A 16,756-nucleotide genomic window follows, 5' to 3' on the forward strand; every position below is an offset into this window, starting at 1 on the left:
CGGTTGAAAAAAATGCAGATATCTCAAACTGGAACCCCCCACAAGTTTACAGTCTCATCATCACCAGCACGAGGCCTAAACCTGCCAGAATGCACAAAGGTTTTCATAGCGCTGACTTATACATCCCCACTTCACATTTGATAAACACACTGATTAAAATTAGATGTCAGCGCTACATTTACATTTAAATATGAATCTGAGTCATTGTTTTATGTTCTGATAAATGATAATTGACAGTTGTTAAAAAGTTTGTTACTGACAAACACTTTACAGACATGTGAATTGGGTTTTTATTCCAATGAATTTCAGCACTATTACCTCATGCTCATTGCTCAATACTCCCAAAACACTGACCATTTGATGAATACAGGTTCAAACATAAATAAGAAGATTCAACAGCGAGTTTTACTTTCATGCCAGCAGACGTCACATTTGTCCGATCTCACGTTGGAAATAATAGTGTGTGGGTGGAGGAGCCGAGCCAGACCGTTCCAAGCTAAATACATAAAATCTCACACACTTCTAAACCTTAACCTCCCACCCCACCCCTTTCTGCTCTCAGTCCTGGTCCAAATTTGGCACTGTTGGCCTCTGTGAAAAGGCATTTCCCCCGGGGGGATCTAGGCTCTGTGTAACTCTTGACAACAGTCCGAGTCTGACAACATCATGATTTTCCCACAGGAAAATAAAAACATAAACTTTGACATAACATGTTTGTGAATCAGGGGATCAAAGCTGTGAGAGGGGAGGCTTCATGGGATCCGTGTGTGCTACGCAACAAACTCAATGTAAAGCAGAAAGCAGCTTCCATTGAAGGTTTTCAAAAAGTGATCAGAAAGCAATCACACACTCCGGATGTGGAGTCATAAAAAAAGAGACAGTGCAATGTTGATGACTCTTACATTGTTACAAACAGGCTGGGATGGATATTTATGGGCTGATAAAGATTAGCAAAGTTCGATTTATCTGTTCCACAATGTCAGAAATGAATTAGCAGCTATTCTGATAATTAATTTATCATTTCTACCATTTTTTTAAGCAAACATGAAATAAATCCTCTGGTTTCAAGTTTCCAAAATGTGAGAATTTAGTTGAATATGTTTTGGACTGTTGGCCAGACCAACAAGACATTTGAACATATCCCTTGGGCTCTAAAATAGCCACAGGCATTTTTCACAGTTTTTTAATGTGTTCTTGGCAAACGATTAATCCAGAAAATAAGTGGCAAATTAATCAGTAATGACAGCAGACATGATTAGTTTGTTGCAAACCCAAAGATTAGAGATGAAATGTTTGATGGAAGTTTGTGAACACAGTTGGATAAGGGTAGAAAACAGGCAGAAAATCATGTAGCAGCATTTTATAAAATTTTTTTTTTTAATTAAATATTATATATATTATATATATTTGATATAATCTGTACCAGATTATAGCTTCAAGCTAATTCGCATCTGCAGTCTCTTTTAATTTTTAATTTATTCAGTTATGCTTCTTCGAAATCACTTTTGCTTGGATGCTTACTCTATTAGACAAAAGCACACATTTTATGGGCTTTCTTATCCATAAACAGCTCCTCAATTGATTTTTAAGGAATTTTACTATACATATACAATAGCTGGTAGTTGGTACACCTGTTCAATTGTTTGTGAACACAAATAGCTAATCAGCCAATCACATGGCAGCAACTCAATGCATTTAGGCATGTAGACATGGTCATGACAACTTGCTGAAGTTCAAACCGAGCATCAGAATGGTTTGTTGGTGCCAGACGGGCTGGTCTCAGCTACTAGGATTTTCATGCACAACCATCTCTAAGGTTTACAGAGAATGGTCCAGTGAGAAAAATGCCTTGTTGATGTCAGAGGTCAGAGGAGAATGGGCAGACTGGTTCAAGATGACAGAAAGGCAACAGTAACTCAAATAACCACTCGTTACAACCGAGGTACGCAGAATACCATCTCTGAACGCACAACATGTCGAACGTTGAAGCAGACGGACTACAGCAGCAGAAGACCACACCGGTTGCCACTCCTGTCAGCTAAGAACAGGAAACTGGGGCTACAATTCACACAGGCTCACCAAAATTGGACAAAAGACGATTGGAGAAACGATGCCTGGTCTGATGAGTCTCGATTTCAGCTGCGACGTTCAGATGGTAGGGTCAGAATTTGTAAACCGCATGGGTCCATCCTGCCTTGTCTCAACGGTTCAGGCTGGTGGTGGTGGTGTAACGGTGTGGGGGACATTTACTTGGCACACTTTGGATCCCTTAGTACCAATTGAGCATTGTTTAAATGCAACAGCCTTCCTCAGTATTGCTGCTGACCACGTCCATTCCTTTGTGACCACAGTGTACCCACCTTGCCATCTGCCTTGTACCTAATAAAGTGGCCTGTGAGTGTACGTACAGTACTGTGTTTAATCAAATTGTATGTGTATCTTTTTAAGCATATATAAAATTTTCTCTTTCAATGACCCAAAAATAATTGTATTAGTCTGGGAAGTTTTATGTCCAGTGATGGTCTAAATGCTGTTTCTTTGACTTTTACAGGCATGTAAACTGTCAAATTATCAATCCACAGCCGAAACAAAAATCCCAGAAATATTAGTATTGCTTTTTAGAAAACATTATTGATCAAAACTTAGTTACATCATCAAAAAAAATTTGAAGTGCGGCCTATATCAACAAACACAAACATTTGTAATGGACCTTTCCTCCACAGCATCTCTCAATTATGTTACAGCTACATGCTGGTGTTGTGGATGCTCTGGAGCCCGGATCACACAGTTCGGACCAAACAAATAGTTCTTACGGGACAATGCCACATTCTTCAGTGTACTCACTACCGATCAAAAACTTTCATGTGAACCTTATCAATTGCATCAAACACAAACAGTCAGGTCATGTGAGCGCAGCAGGAAAGGCTGCTTGGCACAGAAACAGAACAGTCATGGGAGCCAAATAGAGCTGGAGCCGGAGGAATGCATTACATGTGGAAGGAGTACAGTCGTCACATTACAAAAACACATCTGGACTGGTTCTGTAATCAGCTACAGGGGGATTAAACACCGTGACACTGTAATCACACTTGTAATTACGTGCTGGACTAGAAACATTTTTATTTTCATACGTTTAATCTCTGTGGAGTTAGGCATCAAGAATAAATATTGTCTGAAATGATTTAATCCAGGAGCACAAGTCAGTGTACAAAAACAGTGTACAGTCAGTTGATTTTTTTGTTTTTTTCAGAAAGGCCCAGGAACACCAGCTTTTATAACGGCAAAAATTTGCGGCAAAATCATCAATTCAGCAGATTCACTCACAAGTAAATCAACTCAAATGTTTCGCAAGTTCCAACTTTGATGAACTTCAACACACAAATTTGCACCGTTGACCAGTAAAGAAATTTCTGATAGATTCTTTGCTGTGTTGTACAATAAATACATATTCTATATTATCCTCTTCTGCCGGAGTACAAACCGTACTATAGTAGGGGAATGTCTTTTTTTACAGGAGACAATGTTATGAATGCGTCTTGAATAAACTGTGAGAACATATTGTTCTGTCTAGCTTGCCAACTGCTCAAGCATGTTCTCTGGCTCGTTAGCACTTCAGCTACAATAGTTCACAAGTAGTCACTACATCACATAGCTACATAGCACCACCTATTTTGCTGGGATGTGTTGATGAACTTCACTGTGCCGTGGCTTAAGTCTACGTAATTTCTCCACTATTTATCTATCTTACTATCTATTACTCTCTTACTGCTATTTATCTATTTACTATCCATTATTTTTTGGTTTTGTATGCACTCCTGTCATAAAATAAGCAACCTGGCTGCCAAATGTAAGCTGCAGTTTGCATCATGATCCGATTTCCTTGTGGATTTATTGGGACACGTTTCACTGAATAAGACAAACCCAAACATTTCCATGCAAGAGCCCTGAAAAATGTTTTGGAACCATCATTTGTGAAGTGTGATCTTGCCACCACTCGACATTTTTGTAGGAGCTGTTCTCATTTCTGAAGCCTGAAATAAGCAAGTTGAAAAACGAGTTCTTCTTGCTCATTTTTGTCTCCTCTGTTTGTCTGTGAGGATGGAGAAGGAATGCTACAGTTTTATTTTATGCTAATATACACGGTTAAGAAAATACAGCTAAAAAAAGACAAGTAATTCAAACCAGTACAGTTATCTGTAGTGATCATAAATGAGCTGCAAACCTGTTTTCAATGTGCTGTAAAATACAAAAAAAGTCAAACTTTAAAGAATTTTAAACAATATTGGAAAAGTGTCTCCTAACCAGACTCAATACTGAATGTATTAACAAGTCCTCCTCCAATCCTGGATTCTGGGTTGCTAAGGGATTAAGCAAGGAATAGTTAATCTCGATTAGATTAGGTCTTCCCAATTGTACTGCAATAAAGAGTTTGATGGTGCATTTGCAGGTTTTTTAGTACCAAATCAATCCAAAACACAGTAACATCAGAATATTTCATTTTAATCACACAATTCAATTACAATGATCTGCAGGAGATTTTCAAAGTAACTTGTACAGATCACATGCTGAATAGCAAACGGCTCAACCAGAGTAAAGATACCAAAAGCCCTTTCATTCAGACTTTTCTTCTACTATTATTGATTTGTTGTGGTTTGGGGGAAAACCAGCATGCTGTATTGCACTAACTTCCACTGTTGAGCAGCATCATACTGCTGACGAGAGAAAATAACACAAAACTGTTCACAGTAATTTATACTTTGAGACCTTTGATGCTTTACTTCTTGAAACTTGATGAACTCTGTTTCCATAACTTTAAAAAGAAAAATGTTGTTGTTGTTTTAAACTCCTTACAAAACTTCACTTTTTGCAGATTTGCATCAATTTTGTCCCGACAGCAGTGACACGAAAAGATCACAGGTGTGCCAGAAGGTTTTCTGCAGGTCATTCTTGTTTTCTGACAAAAACTGTACAGGAACAAACAGGAACTCTTGGCCCTCATAAAACAAGATATCTGTGCACAACAGTAGTTAGCATACTAAGACAAGGAGTAAAATCAGTAAATTGCGCTCAGTAGCATCATGAGACAGGACTATCGATTCAGAATGAACCAGAATCATGCAGTTTAAGTCTGTCGGTGGAGCATCTTTCACAACAAATCGGGAGGAGGAATAAAACATGTCAGCACTTTACAGGAAATTACATTTTTATAGCAGATACTGAATACATAAGACATACTGTTATAGAAAAATGCTATATAAATAGAACATATTGGGGGCAGCAGAGTCAGTGGGACTTATGATCCTCCTGACAGTAGCTGGTGCCTATAGGGGGAAAATGTAAATAAACCAGAAACTATAATCCTCATTACCTTACAGCAATAGCTGCTCTTAAAGTCACAATGAAATAAAACATGGCCCAACATTGCTCAGTTGGTGGTTTCTTTGTGACAAAGATTACAAGAAATGGGACCGCAGGTTGTTTAGCCTTAGGGCTAATTCTGGCTCATTTACTGCAATGTAACCCTATTAAATAAACCACTAAATACATAAATACACAAAAAATTACACCAGAGTGCAGCATCTGTTGTTCAGTTTTGTACATACTGCATGTTTCGCATGCTGTATTTAGAGAAAAAACTTACAGTTCTATAGCATATTTGGGTTTTTTTTTTTAGATAAAACAGTAGAAAAACTTCAAAATTCTGATTTTGTCCCAAATATGCCCTTTTCCTTTGCCTTTGAAAATACCATTGTATGCAGGAGCCCAAACCATGAAAACAGTCCCAGGCAAAAAGTACACACGTATGTGGACAAACTTTGGATATATAGTGTTATAATGTGTTTCAATCCACCCATGCAGTTTCTTTCTTTTTTGTTTCCTCTCCTTTTTCAGCCACAAATTAGTCAAATTCAGGAGCAAGACGCTCTCAGAAATTCCATTTCATTGTGACTTCAAAACCAAACTCTAGATCTCAAAAGGTCTCAAGTCTTTCTTCAGAATATAGAGAAACACTTTTCCAACACTGTAAAAAAAAATATATATAAACAGGTTCAGTCTCTAGTGCAGCATGTCAGATCACTTGGCTGTGACAAATAAGTTATCTTATAAAACATAACATCACTTTATCCACAAAATCATTTGTAATCCTGACGGTCTACTTCTACATCAGGGGCTGCCAAAAATTCCCCAAAGAGCACAGTTAGCCACTGTTTAAATATTTAAACTCTGAAGTGTATTTACATGAAGCCAAAAAGGCCACAAGCTGTCACTAGCTCTCATAAAAGTGCTCTGACCCTCTTACACTCTGACGTCGGGCTTGTGATGCACGGCAATACCACTTCTCTTCCACTTTACATTGATTTGAACAGCTATCAGCTTGCTTGAGGGCTAAAAAGAGAGACACGAGCAATAAACTTACAGATTACAATGAAGTTAGTCCTTGCATCAAAGCCGTGTGGATCCCAGCAGATTCATTATCAACACTGACAGCGACCGCACAACAAGTCAGGAGGTGATTATCTTATGGCGTTACGTCTTGTGATTTACAAATCATGTATCTTTCAGCTGAGATCAAAGGCAAACAGCCCAGAGGCTTAAATAACTGCTGATAAACCTGAGGAGGAAACGCAAACAGAGAATAAAACTCTCCAAATAGATACAACTTATTTATTGGCGAGGATCCGCCAGTGTCTGCTGGCAGGAAAACTTCCCAGGTCAGCGGCCATCTTAGAAAGTAAAGCTAATTCTTAAATCAACATTTTCATGTGAAACCCGAGGCTGTGTAAACGTACTTGGAGCTTCCCACTAACACCCAACTTCAATAGAGAAGAATCCTTTTGATAAAACACACACGAGCTCCTAAATAACCTTCAATCTTCTTTCTGGGAAATGAGCTTAAGGTCCATCCGATGCACATTTTTAACTCACACACAGGCTGATTATCAGATGATTTTTTGGTAAATAATATTTATACACTAACTCATTAGAATCTGGAGTTTCCCAAAGGGAAACAGATCAGCAGTATCTTTCAAGTGTTGTTTTTTGCATCACCTACTTCTACCCTGAAAGAACCAATTTGCTGATTTTTCAGTCAGGCTTGAAAATGTTATTATTATTATATTATTTGCATTTCAGTGGATTGCACAACACAAGTCGTGTTGTGCTTTCCTTTTTTGCATCTGGGAGTTCTTAAGTCAGTGCAGGCGGAGCTGTTAATAAAATCCTCTGAACTGACACGATTCTTGGTCCTACAGTGCACTGTCTTCATCAGCATAAACTTTACGTTACTCCGTGTCACCAGCTTGTCATCCTTGCAGCAATGAAAGAGCAGCATCACACTGAAGAGCATTTGAGAAAGACCCAGAAGGAATTTCACAGACTCCCCTTTCCACAAAATCAGCCTTTGAGACGAACAACAGGCATCTGCACGGGCACCTCTCTGTGCTCAGTGCAGAGGGTCCTCAACACACTTCATTGCTGGACCAAAAAGACCTGTGTCATGCTATGCAGCTGAGAGCAAAGCACACATAGAGGGCTGATTCCTCCAAAGTGAGCGAACCGAATCCATCGTCAATAGGGCTCATCCTTGGCATCAAGGGTCTGGTCGCGGGCTGACTGGAGCTGGAGCCTTCTTGGCATCTGTGCAGCCGAGGCAGGAAGTAAACAACGGACTAAAGAGGCGGCAGAGACCTTTCCGGAAGACGCTGTTGGAGAGGCTGTAGATGAGACAGTTACAGAAGCTGTTGCTAATGGCCAACCATGTTGTGAGGAAGGACGCCACCTTGTGGTGATACAGCCCAGCGCTCTCCAGGAGGAAGTAGAGGATGTACGGCATCCACAGCACATAGAAGACGCTGGTGATGCGGAACAGCACCATGGCGTAGCGTTTGTCCGGGCAGCCCTCGCACCGCTCTCCCCGCTCGCCCTTATCGGCATCAGTCTGTGAGCTAAAGCGGGCGTGGCGCTGGGTGATCTCCCTTGTGTGCTGCCTGCAGATCCTGAATATACTCCCATAGGTGAAGCAGACCGTGAGAGCTGCTGGTGCGTAGAGCAGCCCCACAATGAAGGTGCTGAACGCTGGGTTGGTCTTCCAGGAGTCTGCACACCACTGAAATATGTCCCCGTGGTAACCCGGCTTCCCCCAGCCGAAGAACGAGGGCAGAAAGATCACAGCGGAGTAAACCCAGATGAGGACGATACACACCCTCAGCCGGCATGGTGTCACCAGCGTGGCGTACGACAGCGGGCGGGTGATGGCAATGTAGCGGTCCACGCTGATGCATGCCAGCGAGGCCATAGAGACGCTCTTCAGCACGGAAACCATGTAGCCAAACACCTTACAGGTGAGCTCCTCATTCAGGCCTCGGAGGTAGTGGAGGAGGGACAGCGAGGGCACCAGGCAGCTGACGCCCACCAGCAGGTCGGCATAGGCCATGGTCTGGATGAAGTGGCTGGTGGTGTGGTGGTGCAGCAGTGGGGCGCAGTGGAAGACGAAGATCACCACCAGGTTGCCGGCGATGATGAGCACAGTGAGGAAGAGGATGACGACCACCTCCAGCACACAGGTATCAAGTCTATGGGAGTATCCCACGGAGCCCAGCAGGCAGAACGGTGGAGAGCTGCTTTGGTTAGCATCAGAGGAAGAGTTCATGTTTGGACTGGAGGGAGGAGGGAGCAGAAGGGGGACGGTTTCAGCTCAACGCAGCGGTCATCCCGTCAACCAAGTCTCTTTTTTTAATCCTGAAGTTGCTCGTCCCGTCCTCTGCTCCAAAATGCCTCCTGTTCTTCTTAAATCAGCATCTTTTCTCCCTCAGCGGGCAGGGAGCTCATCCTTAAAGTAGCAGTAATCCATCTGTGTATGCAAAACGCAGCCAGGCTCTGCTGCTGCTGCTGCTGCTGCTGCTGCTGCTTCTGGGTCTGAAATATGTGCATCTGTGCAACCTCGAGAAAAAATCCCCAACGTGGAACAAGAGATGACAGTCTGATGCTGCAGTGCAAACCGTCCTCCCTTCGCAGCTGTTTATCATACCCCCCCAGTGGACTGCAAATCCTGAGGTAAGCACTCTGCTCCGGCACGCAGCCACCAAAAAAAATCCAGGCATCCACTTCTGCTCTTTGAGTGCCAGAAAAGGAAAACGGAGGGAAAAGCAATGCCGGCAGTTCCGATATTAACACTCCTCCATGGTGACAGGGACAGCCGTCGCAGCAAACAAAAGCAAGAGAGTCCAAACAAACAGCGTTGGATCTGGAAGTGTGCGGACATGGGAGTCCTGGAGACGGACGAGCGCAGGCAGGCAAACATCCAGAGGTGATGGATAAAGTCACCAGGATTTCTTCTCTGTGAAGCTTCTAGTGAGGCTCAGAGGCAGCCGGCTGACTTCCACTGAGTGTGCGTGTGCACACGTGAAGTGAGAGTGTGTATGCGTGAGTGTGTATGAGAGGGAAAGCGAGAGAGAGAAAGAGACCAGGGAGGCAGGCAGTAAACTGCCTCTCCTCTCTGCTGTAGTGGCAGTACTGATGCAGTGCTGCCACTGCTGCTTCCCTCTCCTCCCCTTACTCGCTCTCTCTCTCTCTCTCTCTCTCTCTCTCTCTCACACACACACACTGGTGTTCCTTCCCCTCTTTCTCACACACACATTTTTCCTCCCTTCCCTTTCTTCATGCTCCCTCCTAGCTGGCTCCCCCCACCATTTTTTCTTTCACACACTCTCATTCTGACTCCTTCTCTTCCCTCCCCCATCTCCCTCACTCCTTTTCCGTTTTTTTCCCTTTTTCACATTTCAGGTACGGTTACTGTATTTCCACCATACAACACCATTACTGTAGGAAAAACTTTTTGGGTAAAGACAATATCTCAGTAGGGCAGATTTGCTGGTGGTCTAACAGCATTTCAGTTACATATCAGTGCTTACCAGGATCACCCCAAGGAGATTCATAACAACAGACTAACTTATTTTATTGGATTTCAAGTGATATTATGATCCATATTTCTTTGAGTCATCTTTTTGTTTGAGTTTCTAGAGTTTTTACTCTTACTACTTACTATAATTTAATTATTGTTTTATTATATTATTGTTTATTTTTTATTCTATCCATTTTGTGGATTTTCCAGCCATTTCTCTCAATTTGAAAACACGTAGGATGTGTATGCTATCCCCTCCAGTTCCATTGGGAATGTAATCCACTTTAGTGACTTGATGAGACGGTGACGGTGATTTCCTTCAGTTCTTTTTAAAATCATCATTCAATAAGAACTGGTCATGTTGAAATAAACGTATGTTTTTTTTTGCTTGGTCGTGTCTTATTACAAGGTAGATTTATGTGTCACAATACAACAGGTTGTAGAGTGAAATTGAGTTTGTAATTGTTATTCAGTGTTATTCCATTCTGCGGATAATTATGTGAATATCACTGACATTTGTTCTTCTTTTTATGTATCTTTTTATGTTTTTATGTATCTAATCTTAGCACTGAAAAAATCTGTTTCAGGCATGCGAGGAAATGAAGTCAATGCTATAAAAGGGATTATCCCATTTTGCTGTTTATGTTTCAGTTGAAGGTACGTGATGAACGGTGGTTTATACTGTATATAGAAGCATTTTATATTTTCTCTAGTAATTTAGAAAGTAACAAATTGTTTTTATCATTTGCTCATCACGGCGGCGCGGTGGTGCAGTGGTTAGCACTGTCGCCTCACAGCAAGAAGGTCGAAGGTCGGTTGCCCCGGCCTTTCTGTGTGGAGTTTGCATGTTCTCCCCGTGTCTGTGTGGGTCCAGACATGCGGATGGTGACCCTAAATTATCCTTAGGTGTGAGCGTGAGTGGTTGTTCGTCTATGTGTGGCCCTACGATGGACTGGCGACCTGTCCAGGGTGTACCCCGCCTTTTGCCCGATGTCAGCTGGGATTGGCTCCAGCCCCCCGCGACCCTGTACGCAGGATAAGCGGTTGACGATGGATGGATGGACTTGATTGGTTTTACAATATGTATAGGCTACTATTTGCAACCAATGACTGAATAGACATCCGACTATATTAGCTACTTAATGTTTGTCAATCAGTTGTGTCATCATACCTCAATCAGTAGATTCAGCAAATGTTAATTAATTCATAACAGTCCTGCTCCTGTGGAAATTTAACTTCACCTCTCTGCTGTATTTCTTCAAATCCTTTGGTTCCTCGTCGTTTCTGTAACGGTATTACTGAGGGGTGAGAGGACGGAGGGAAGCATAGACATGGCATGTCTTTCACCCCTCGCGCCTCGAAGGAAGCCCATCCCCCTCCACATCTGTTAGCCAATGAGCAGTAAGCAGGTTTCCATCTCCACAGAGATGGCTCACGACCACCCACGTGCACACACACACGCCCTCCCTGGCAGGCTTCCCTATGTATGAAGTGGCAACACACACGTGTTCAGAGACACAGCGGGAGATGTTCATACATATGTGCACGCACACACACACACACACACACACACACACACACACACGCACACACACACACACACACACACACCTCAGAGGAGAATAAAGTGAGGATAATCTTTTATCCAGTGAAAGGAGAGATGAAAAGATGGAACGACGATAAAGAATGGAAGAGAAAGGAAATAAGATTGAGCCGGTAAAGGTGTGACGGAAAGAACAAAACTGAAAAAAGATGCAGATGTGATTTTCAAGATTTTTTTCTTGATCTGCAGCAGTCCGCACACACACACACACACACACACACACACACACACACACACACATTGTTAAAATGCAGCAGGATCAGATGCCACCTGCAGTGACTGTCAGGATGCAACAAAACCAGCAAGGCCGGGGCTATAGAGATACATACAGCTATTAAAAGAGACAGTTCTGTCACATTCTGCCTGTCTGTATTTTAGTTTAGTTATCTGTAAGTTTTGGTTATTCGTTCAGTGCGGTATCTGTTATAAAGTCTGTTGGGTTTGGGTTTCAGTCCTGTCTGTCTGTTGTCTTGTATCCAGTCTTCTCGGTGTGTGTTTGCATTTGGATTTGGTCCTGTCAGTTTGTGTCTTGTGGAGTTGATCTGGTCCTGTCTGTTTGTGTCTTGTGGAGTTTTTCTGTGTTGTTCTGTCTTCTGCTTGTTCTGTGTGGTTGTGGTCTGATCTGTCCTTTTGATATATCAGTGCCTGCCTTAGTTCTTGTCAGTTCTGTTCCTGTCTGATGTTTGTTATTAGTTTCTGTACCACTGTGCTTGGGTTCTGTCAGTCTGCTAGGTGTCGATTTATGTTCTCTGCCAGTTTCATTATTTAACTTGATTATTTAATCTGTTCTGTCCTCATTATTAAGCTTATATATTATTCGGTTGCCCGTTTGTCTTGTTCTAGTTGGTCTCTGTGTTTTTGTTGTTTCATTCTTGGCATTTTTGCAACCTGTTAGTCTCAGTCTGTTGTCCCTGGGTTTGTTTGTAGCCTCTGTATTGTTGGTGTTTCAGTCTGTGTTTCCTGTCATGTATCTTTTTTTGCCCTGCATTTTAGTTTTGTGTCTTAGTTAATGTCTTTGTATTTACTCCTAGTTCTGTGTTGGCATTATTTTGGCTTTGTCTGCTCTGTGTTCTGTTTATTCCTAGCTTCAGTCTGTTTTCCCTGTTGCTTGTAGTTTATTTGTGATCTGTTTGATGGTGTCTGGATTAGTTTGTTATTTATATTATTCTGATATGTTATTCTGTATGTCTTATTTTGTTATGGTCTGTGTTCTGTCTGTTACTCCAGAAGCCCTCTGCCTGCCTGTCTCGTGACTCCTGATCCCTCGCACCTGTGTTGCTCCCGCCTGCTTGTTAGTTCCGGGTGTTAAATGTTTACTGTTTCTGTTCAGTCTCTTTCCGGTCATTGTTGTATGATGAGTGTTCTGCCTGTTGCTGTACTACATGTTCTGTATTTCGGGTTTTGCCAGTTTCCCCTACCCATAAGTTTTGTTCTTGCATTGTTGATTGGATTAAAACCCCCTGAACTGAATGACAGCTCTCTGGTGTCTTGCGTTTGGGCTCTCTCCTGCTTTGCATTCACCAAATCCTGTCAAGTTCACACAAATTCTATCTCGTTCCTTGTGGTTTGGTCTATCATGTAGATCATTATGTTTCTATGTGTAAATGTTATCTCAGGGACAGATATCCCTGAATTGTTGGTGCTCGCAGCAATAGAATATTATTTTAGCAAAACTGAACAGTAAAGCATCTTTCCAAAAACACCTGGAAACCAAAATGTATTCACACGTCCTTGGTGGTGCTGGAAGCTCGGTCATGTAGCGAGATGGTTCTGTTGAGTGAAAAAATAAAAGAAATTCTGTATTGAGCACCACAGACAAAATGCCATTCACCTCCATTGCATTGGTGTGGTGGAAGACATCTCAAAAAAATAGATAGCACCAGAGGCTAAGTTAGTCACTTTTTATTAGAAATTCAAATCTTCATTTAAACCAGAAAATTTAATATTCAAACTGTTCGGATCATAGGGACCTCAGAGATGAAGTTATCCATTTGTGATCGTAACTGAACTTTAATCTTCTGAATCATTGAACTCAGTTTCCCAGAAATCTTCTAGAAAGTCACACTTACAGATGTGGTCTAAATTGTTGGTATCCTTCTGTTAAAGAGAAAACCCCACAATGGTCCCTGAAATAACTTGAAACTGACCTAAGTAATAATAAATAACAATGTACTGAAAATTAATTAATAATCAGGCATTGCTTTTGAATTGTAGTTAAAAACAAACTAATGAAACTGGCCTGGACAAAAATGATAGAAATAATTTGACCATAGGGACACGTGTCCTGCAATAAGCAACACAGGTGTCCTCAAACTTGTTATGAGGTTGTGTGGTGTGGGGACAGAGAGGACCCAAACGCAGCACTCTGAGGGAAGTAGGTTTCTTGAGGGAAAAAGGGGTAGAGGGACTGGAGTGGAGGGAGAGGTGGATGTTGGTGGAAACACTGCCACGGGGAACCAAGGAGACTGGGGGCCAGGGAGCCGGGGAACACTGGGGCCGAGGAAGCGAGGAGCAGTGGGAGGACAGGGAGGACGCCGTGGGGGAAGTCTGAGGAGGAGAGGGCCGGTGGATGAGCCCAGCCGACTGAACGGAGGACAAGGGTGAGTGCACCTGGGTGGGAAACAGACAGAGAGACAGAGTTAGAGATGACAGAGACAAAGCACGGGGAAAATGTGAGAAAAAAAACAAGAAACATCAGAGCCTGAACGTGGAGGTGGCACCGGGTATGGAGCAACGACAATCAACCAAGAGTGGTGTGGAGAACCGGGGTTGAAATACAGGTAGGCATGAGGTTGATTACTGGCAGGTGTGGCAGGCTGACGAGGTGGCTGATGGGATGCAGGTGCAGGTAGTTGGCTGGGCTCAGGAGCAGAGGGAGAGAGAGCACACAGGGGAGAAAACACAGGGAGGCAGGCAGGGAACAGTAAACCAAGGAAAAAGCAGAATAACTGATAAATAGGAGAAAAACCAGGACACTCACCGTCAGCCGGGCTGCCACCACAACACTTGTAATCAGTCAGTCTGCCTATTTAAAGGGTGAAAAGTAGTCACTGTGCTGTTTGGTATCATGGTGTGTACCACACTGAACACGGACCACAGAAAGCAAAGGAGAGAGCTGTCTCAGGAGATTAGAAAGACAATGATAGACAAGCATGTTAAAGGTAAACGCAGACCATCTCCAAGCAGCCTTATGTTCCTGTGACTACAGTTGCACATATTATTCAGAACTTTAAGGTCCACTGGACGGATAATACAAATGGTAACCATAGAGCGCAGGACAACTTCCACAGACATTAGAGGTGAACTCCAAAGTCAAGGTACATCAGTGTCAGATCTGACGCTGTTTGAGCCAAAGTGGACTTAATGGAAGACGACCAAGGAGGACTCCACTGTTGAAAGCAAATCCTAAAAAAGCCAGACTGTATGCATATTGACAAGCCAGGAGGATGACCTTTGGACAGATGAGACAAACTGGAGCTGGTGGGCAAGTCACCTCTGCTCAATGTTTGCAGACGCAAAAATGAAACATACAAAGAAAAGAACACTGCACCTACTTCTGTCCCCAGAGTCAAAACTTAACAAGGAGAAGCAGCGTTCAGTTATTATGCTCCGTATATTTGGAACAAACTCCCAGATAACTGAAGGTCTGCTGAAACAGTCAGTTCTTTTAAATTAAGAATGAAGACTTTTCTTTTTACCATTGCTTTTAATTAAATATTTAAGATTTTTCTTTTTATTGATAACCTACACTGCACTGTAACTTTTACTGTCCTGTTTTCTTTTTCTTTGTTTTTAGCTTTTTATTATTTTCCATTTAACTCTTTTAACCCTGATTGTAACACTGTAACTTTTATTATATTTTATGTTGCTTTTAAAGTTTTACATATTTCCCTGCTGCTTTTATGTTTTATGTAAAGCACCTATAATTACCTTGTTGTTAAATTGTGCTATACAAACAAACTTGCCTTGCCTTGCTTACTGTGAAGGAGGAGGCTCAGTTATGTTTTTGGGCTGCTTTGCTACATCTGTCACAGGGTGTCTTGAATCTGTACGGGGTACAATGAAATCTCAAGACTATCAAGGCATTCTGGAGCGAAATGTGCTGCCCACTGTCAGGAAGCTTGGTCTTGGTTTCGCAGGTCAGGGGTCCTCCAACAGGGTAATGACCCAAAACACAGCTAAAAACACCCAATAATGGCTACGAGCAAAACACTGGACTATTCTGAAGTGGCCTTCTATGAGCCCTTATCTAAATCCTATTGAACATACGTGGAAGGAGCTGAAACATGTAGTCTGGAGAAGGCACCCTTCAAACCTGAAACAGCTGGAGCAGTTTTCTTAGGAGTGGGCCAAAATACCTGTTGACAAGTGCAGAAGTCTCATTGAGAGTTACAGAAATCGCTTGATTGCAGTGACTGCCTCAAAATGTTGTGCAACAAAATATTAAGTTCAAGGTACCATCTTTTTTGTCCAGGCCAGTTTCATTAGTTTTTTTTTTTTAAATGATTCTGTTGAACCACAATCCATAAGCAATGTCTGATTTTCATCATTTAATTTTCAGTAAATTTTTATTTATTATTACTTTTGTCAGTTTCAAGTTATTTCAGGGACCATTGTGGGATTTCTTTCTTTAACAGAAGAGTGCCAACAATTTTGTCCATGTCTGTAGGTGTGAATTCAGCCCATGGACTCATTGGTCAGGGACCTGTGACCTAAAGCTTTACGTCATCAACAAAACCTGCAGCGCAGACAGGGACAGACTGGGAGTTTAAAATGGCACTGGACTTTGATCCAGAACAGATCCAGAACTGGCCTCTGTAAACTTCGCCACGGCCATCCTAATAATGCACACACGTACAAACACAACCAGCCTCTAACACAACCACCTAGTAGCATCACAGCAACTGATCACTATTGTAGACTAACTTAAAAAGGCTACAGAACATACACACAAATGCTGCACATACATATATAAACACACTGAATTTTTCATGATTGAACAAACTTGATTGGTTTTACAATATGTATACCTGGGGCAGCTGTGGATGGCTATGGCTCAGGATGTAGAGCGGGTTGCCCGTTAATCGGAAGGTCGGCGGTTCAATCCCTGGCTCCCCCTGGTTGCGTGTCGAAGTGTCCTTGGGCAAGATACTGAAACCCGATTTGCCCCTGGTGGCTGTTCCGCCAGTGTATGAATGGGTGTGACTGTTAATTTCCGTTTGAGCACTTAGGCTCAGTATGAATGTGTGTGA

At 42.3% G+C, this 16,756-nt stretch overlaps 1 protein-coding gene across 1 annotated transcript; it reads right to left on the minus strand.

Moving 5' to 3' along the window:
- Nucleotides 1–4,484: 4,484 nt before the first annotated feature.
- LOC123961061 (probable G-protein coupled receptor 21) lies at nucleotides 4,485–9,447 on the minus strand. The gene has a single exon (XM_046036171.1). It carries the CDS (start codon nucleotides 8,648–8,650, stop codon nucleotides 7,592–7,594), a length of 1,059 nt encoding a protein of 352 aa, XP_045892127.1. The 5' UTR covers nucleotides 8,651–9,447; the 3' UTR covers nucleotides 4,485–7,591.
- Between the last annotated feature and the right edge of the window lie 7,309 nt (nucleotides 9,448–16,756).

This window comes from Micropterus dolomieu, linkage group LG21 (genome assembly GCF_021292245.1).
Source record: "Micropterus dolomieu isolate WLL.071019.BEF.003 ecotype Adirondacks linkage group LG21, ASM2129224v1, whole genome shotgun sequence".
NCBI lineage: Eukaryota > Metazoa > Chordata > Actinopteri > Centrarchiformes > Centrarchidae > Micropterus > Micropterus dolomieu.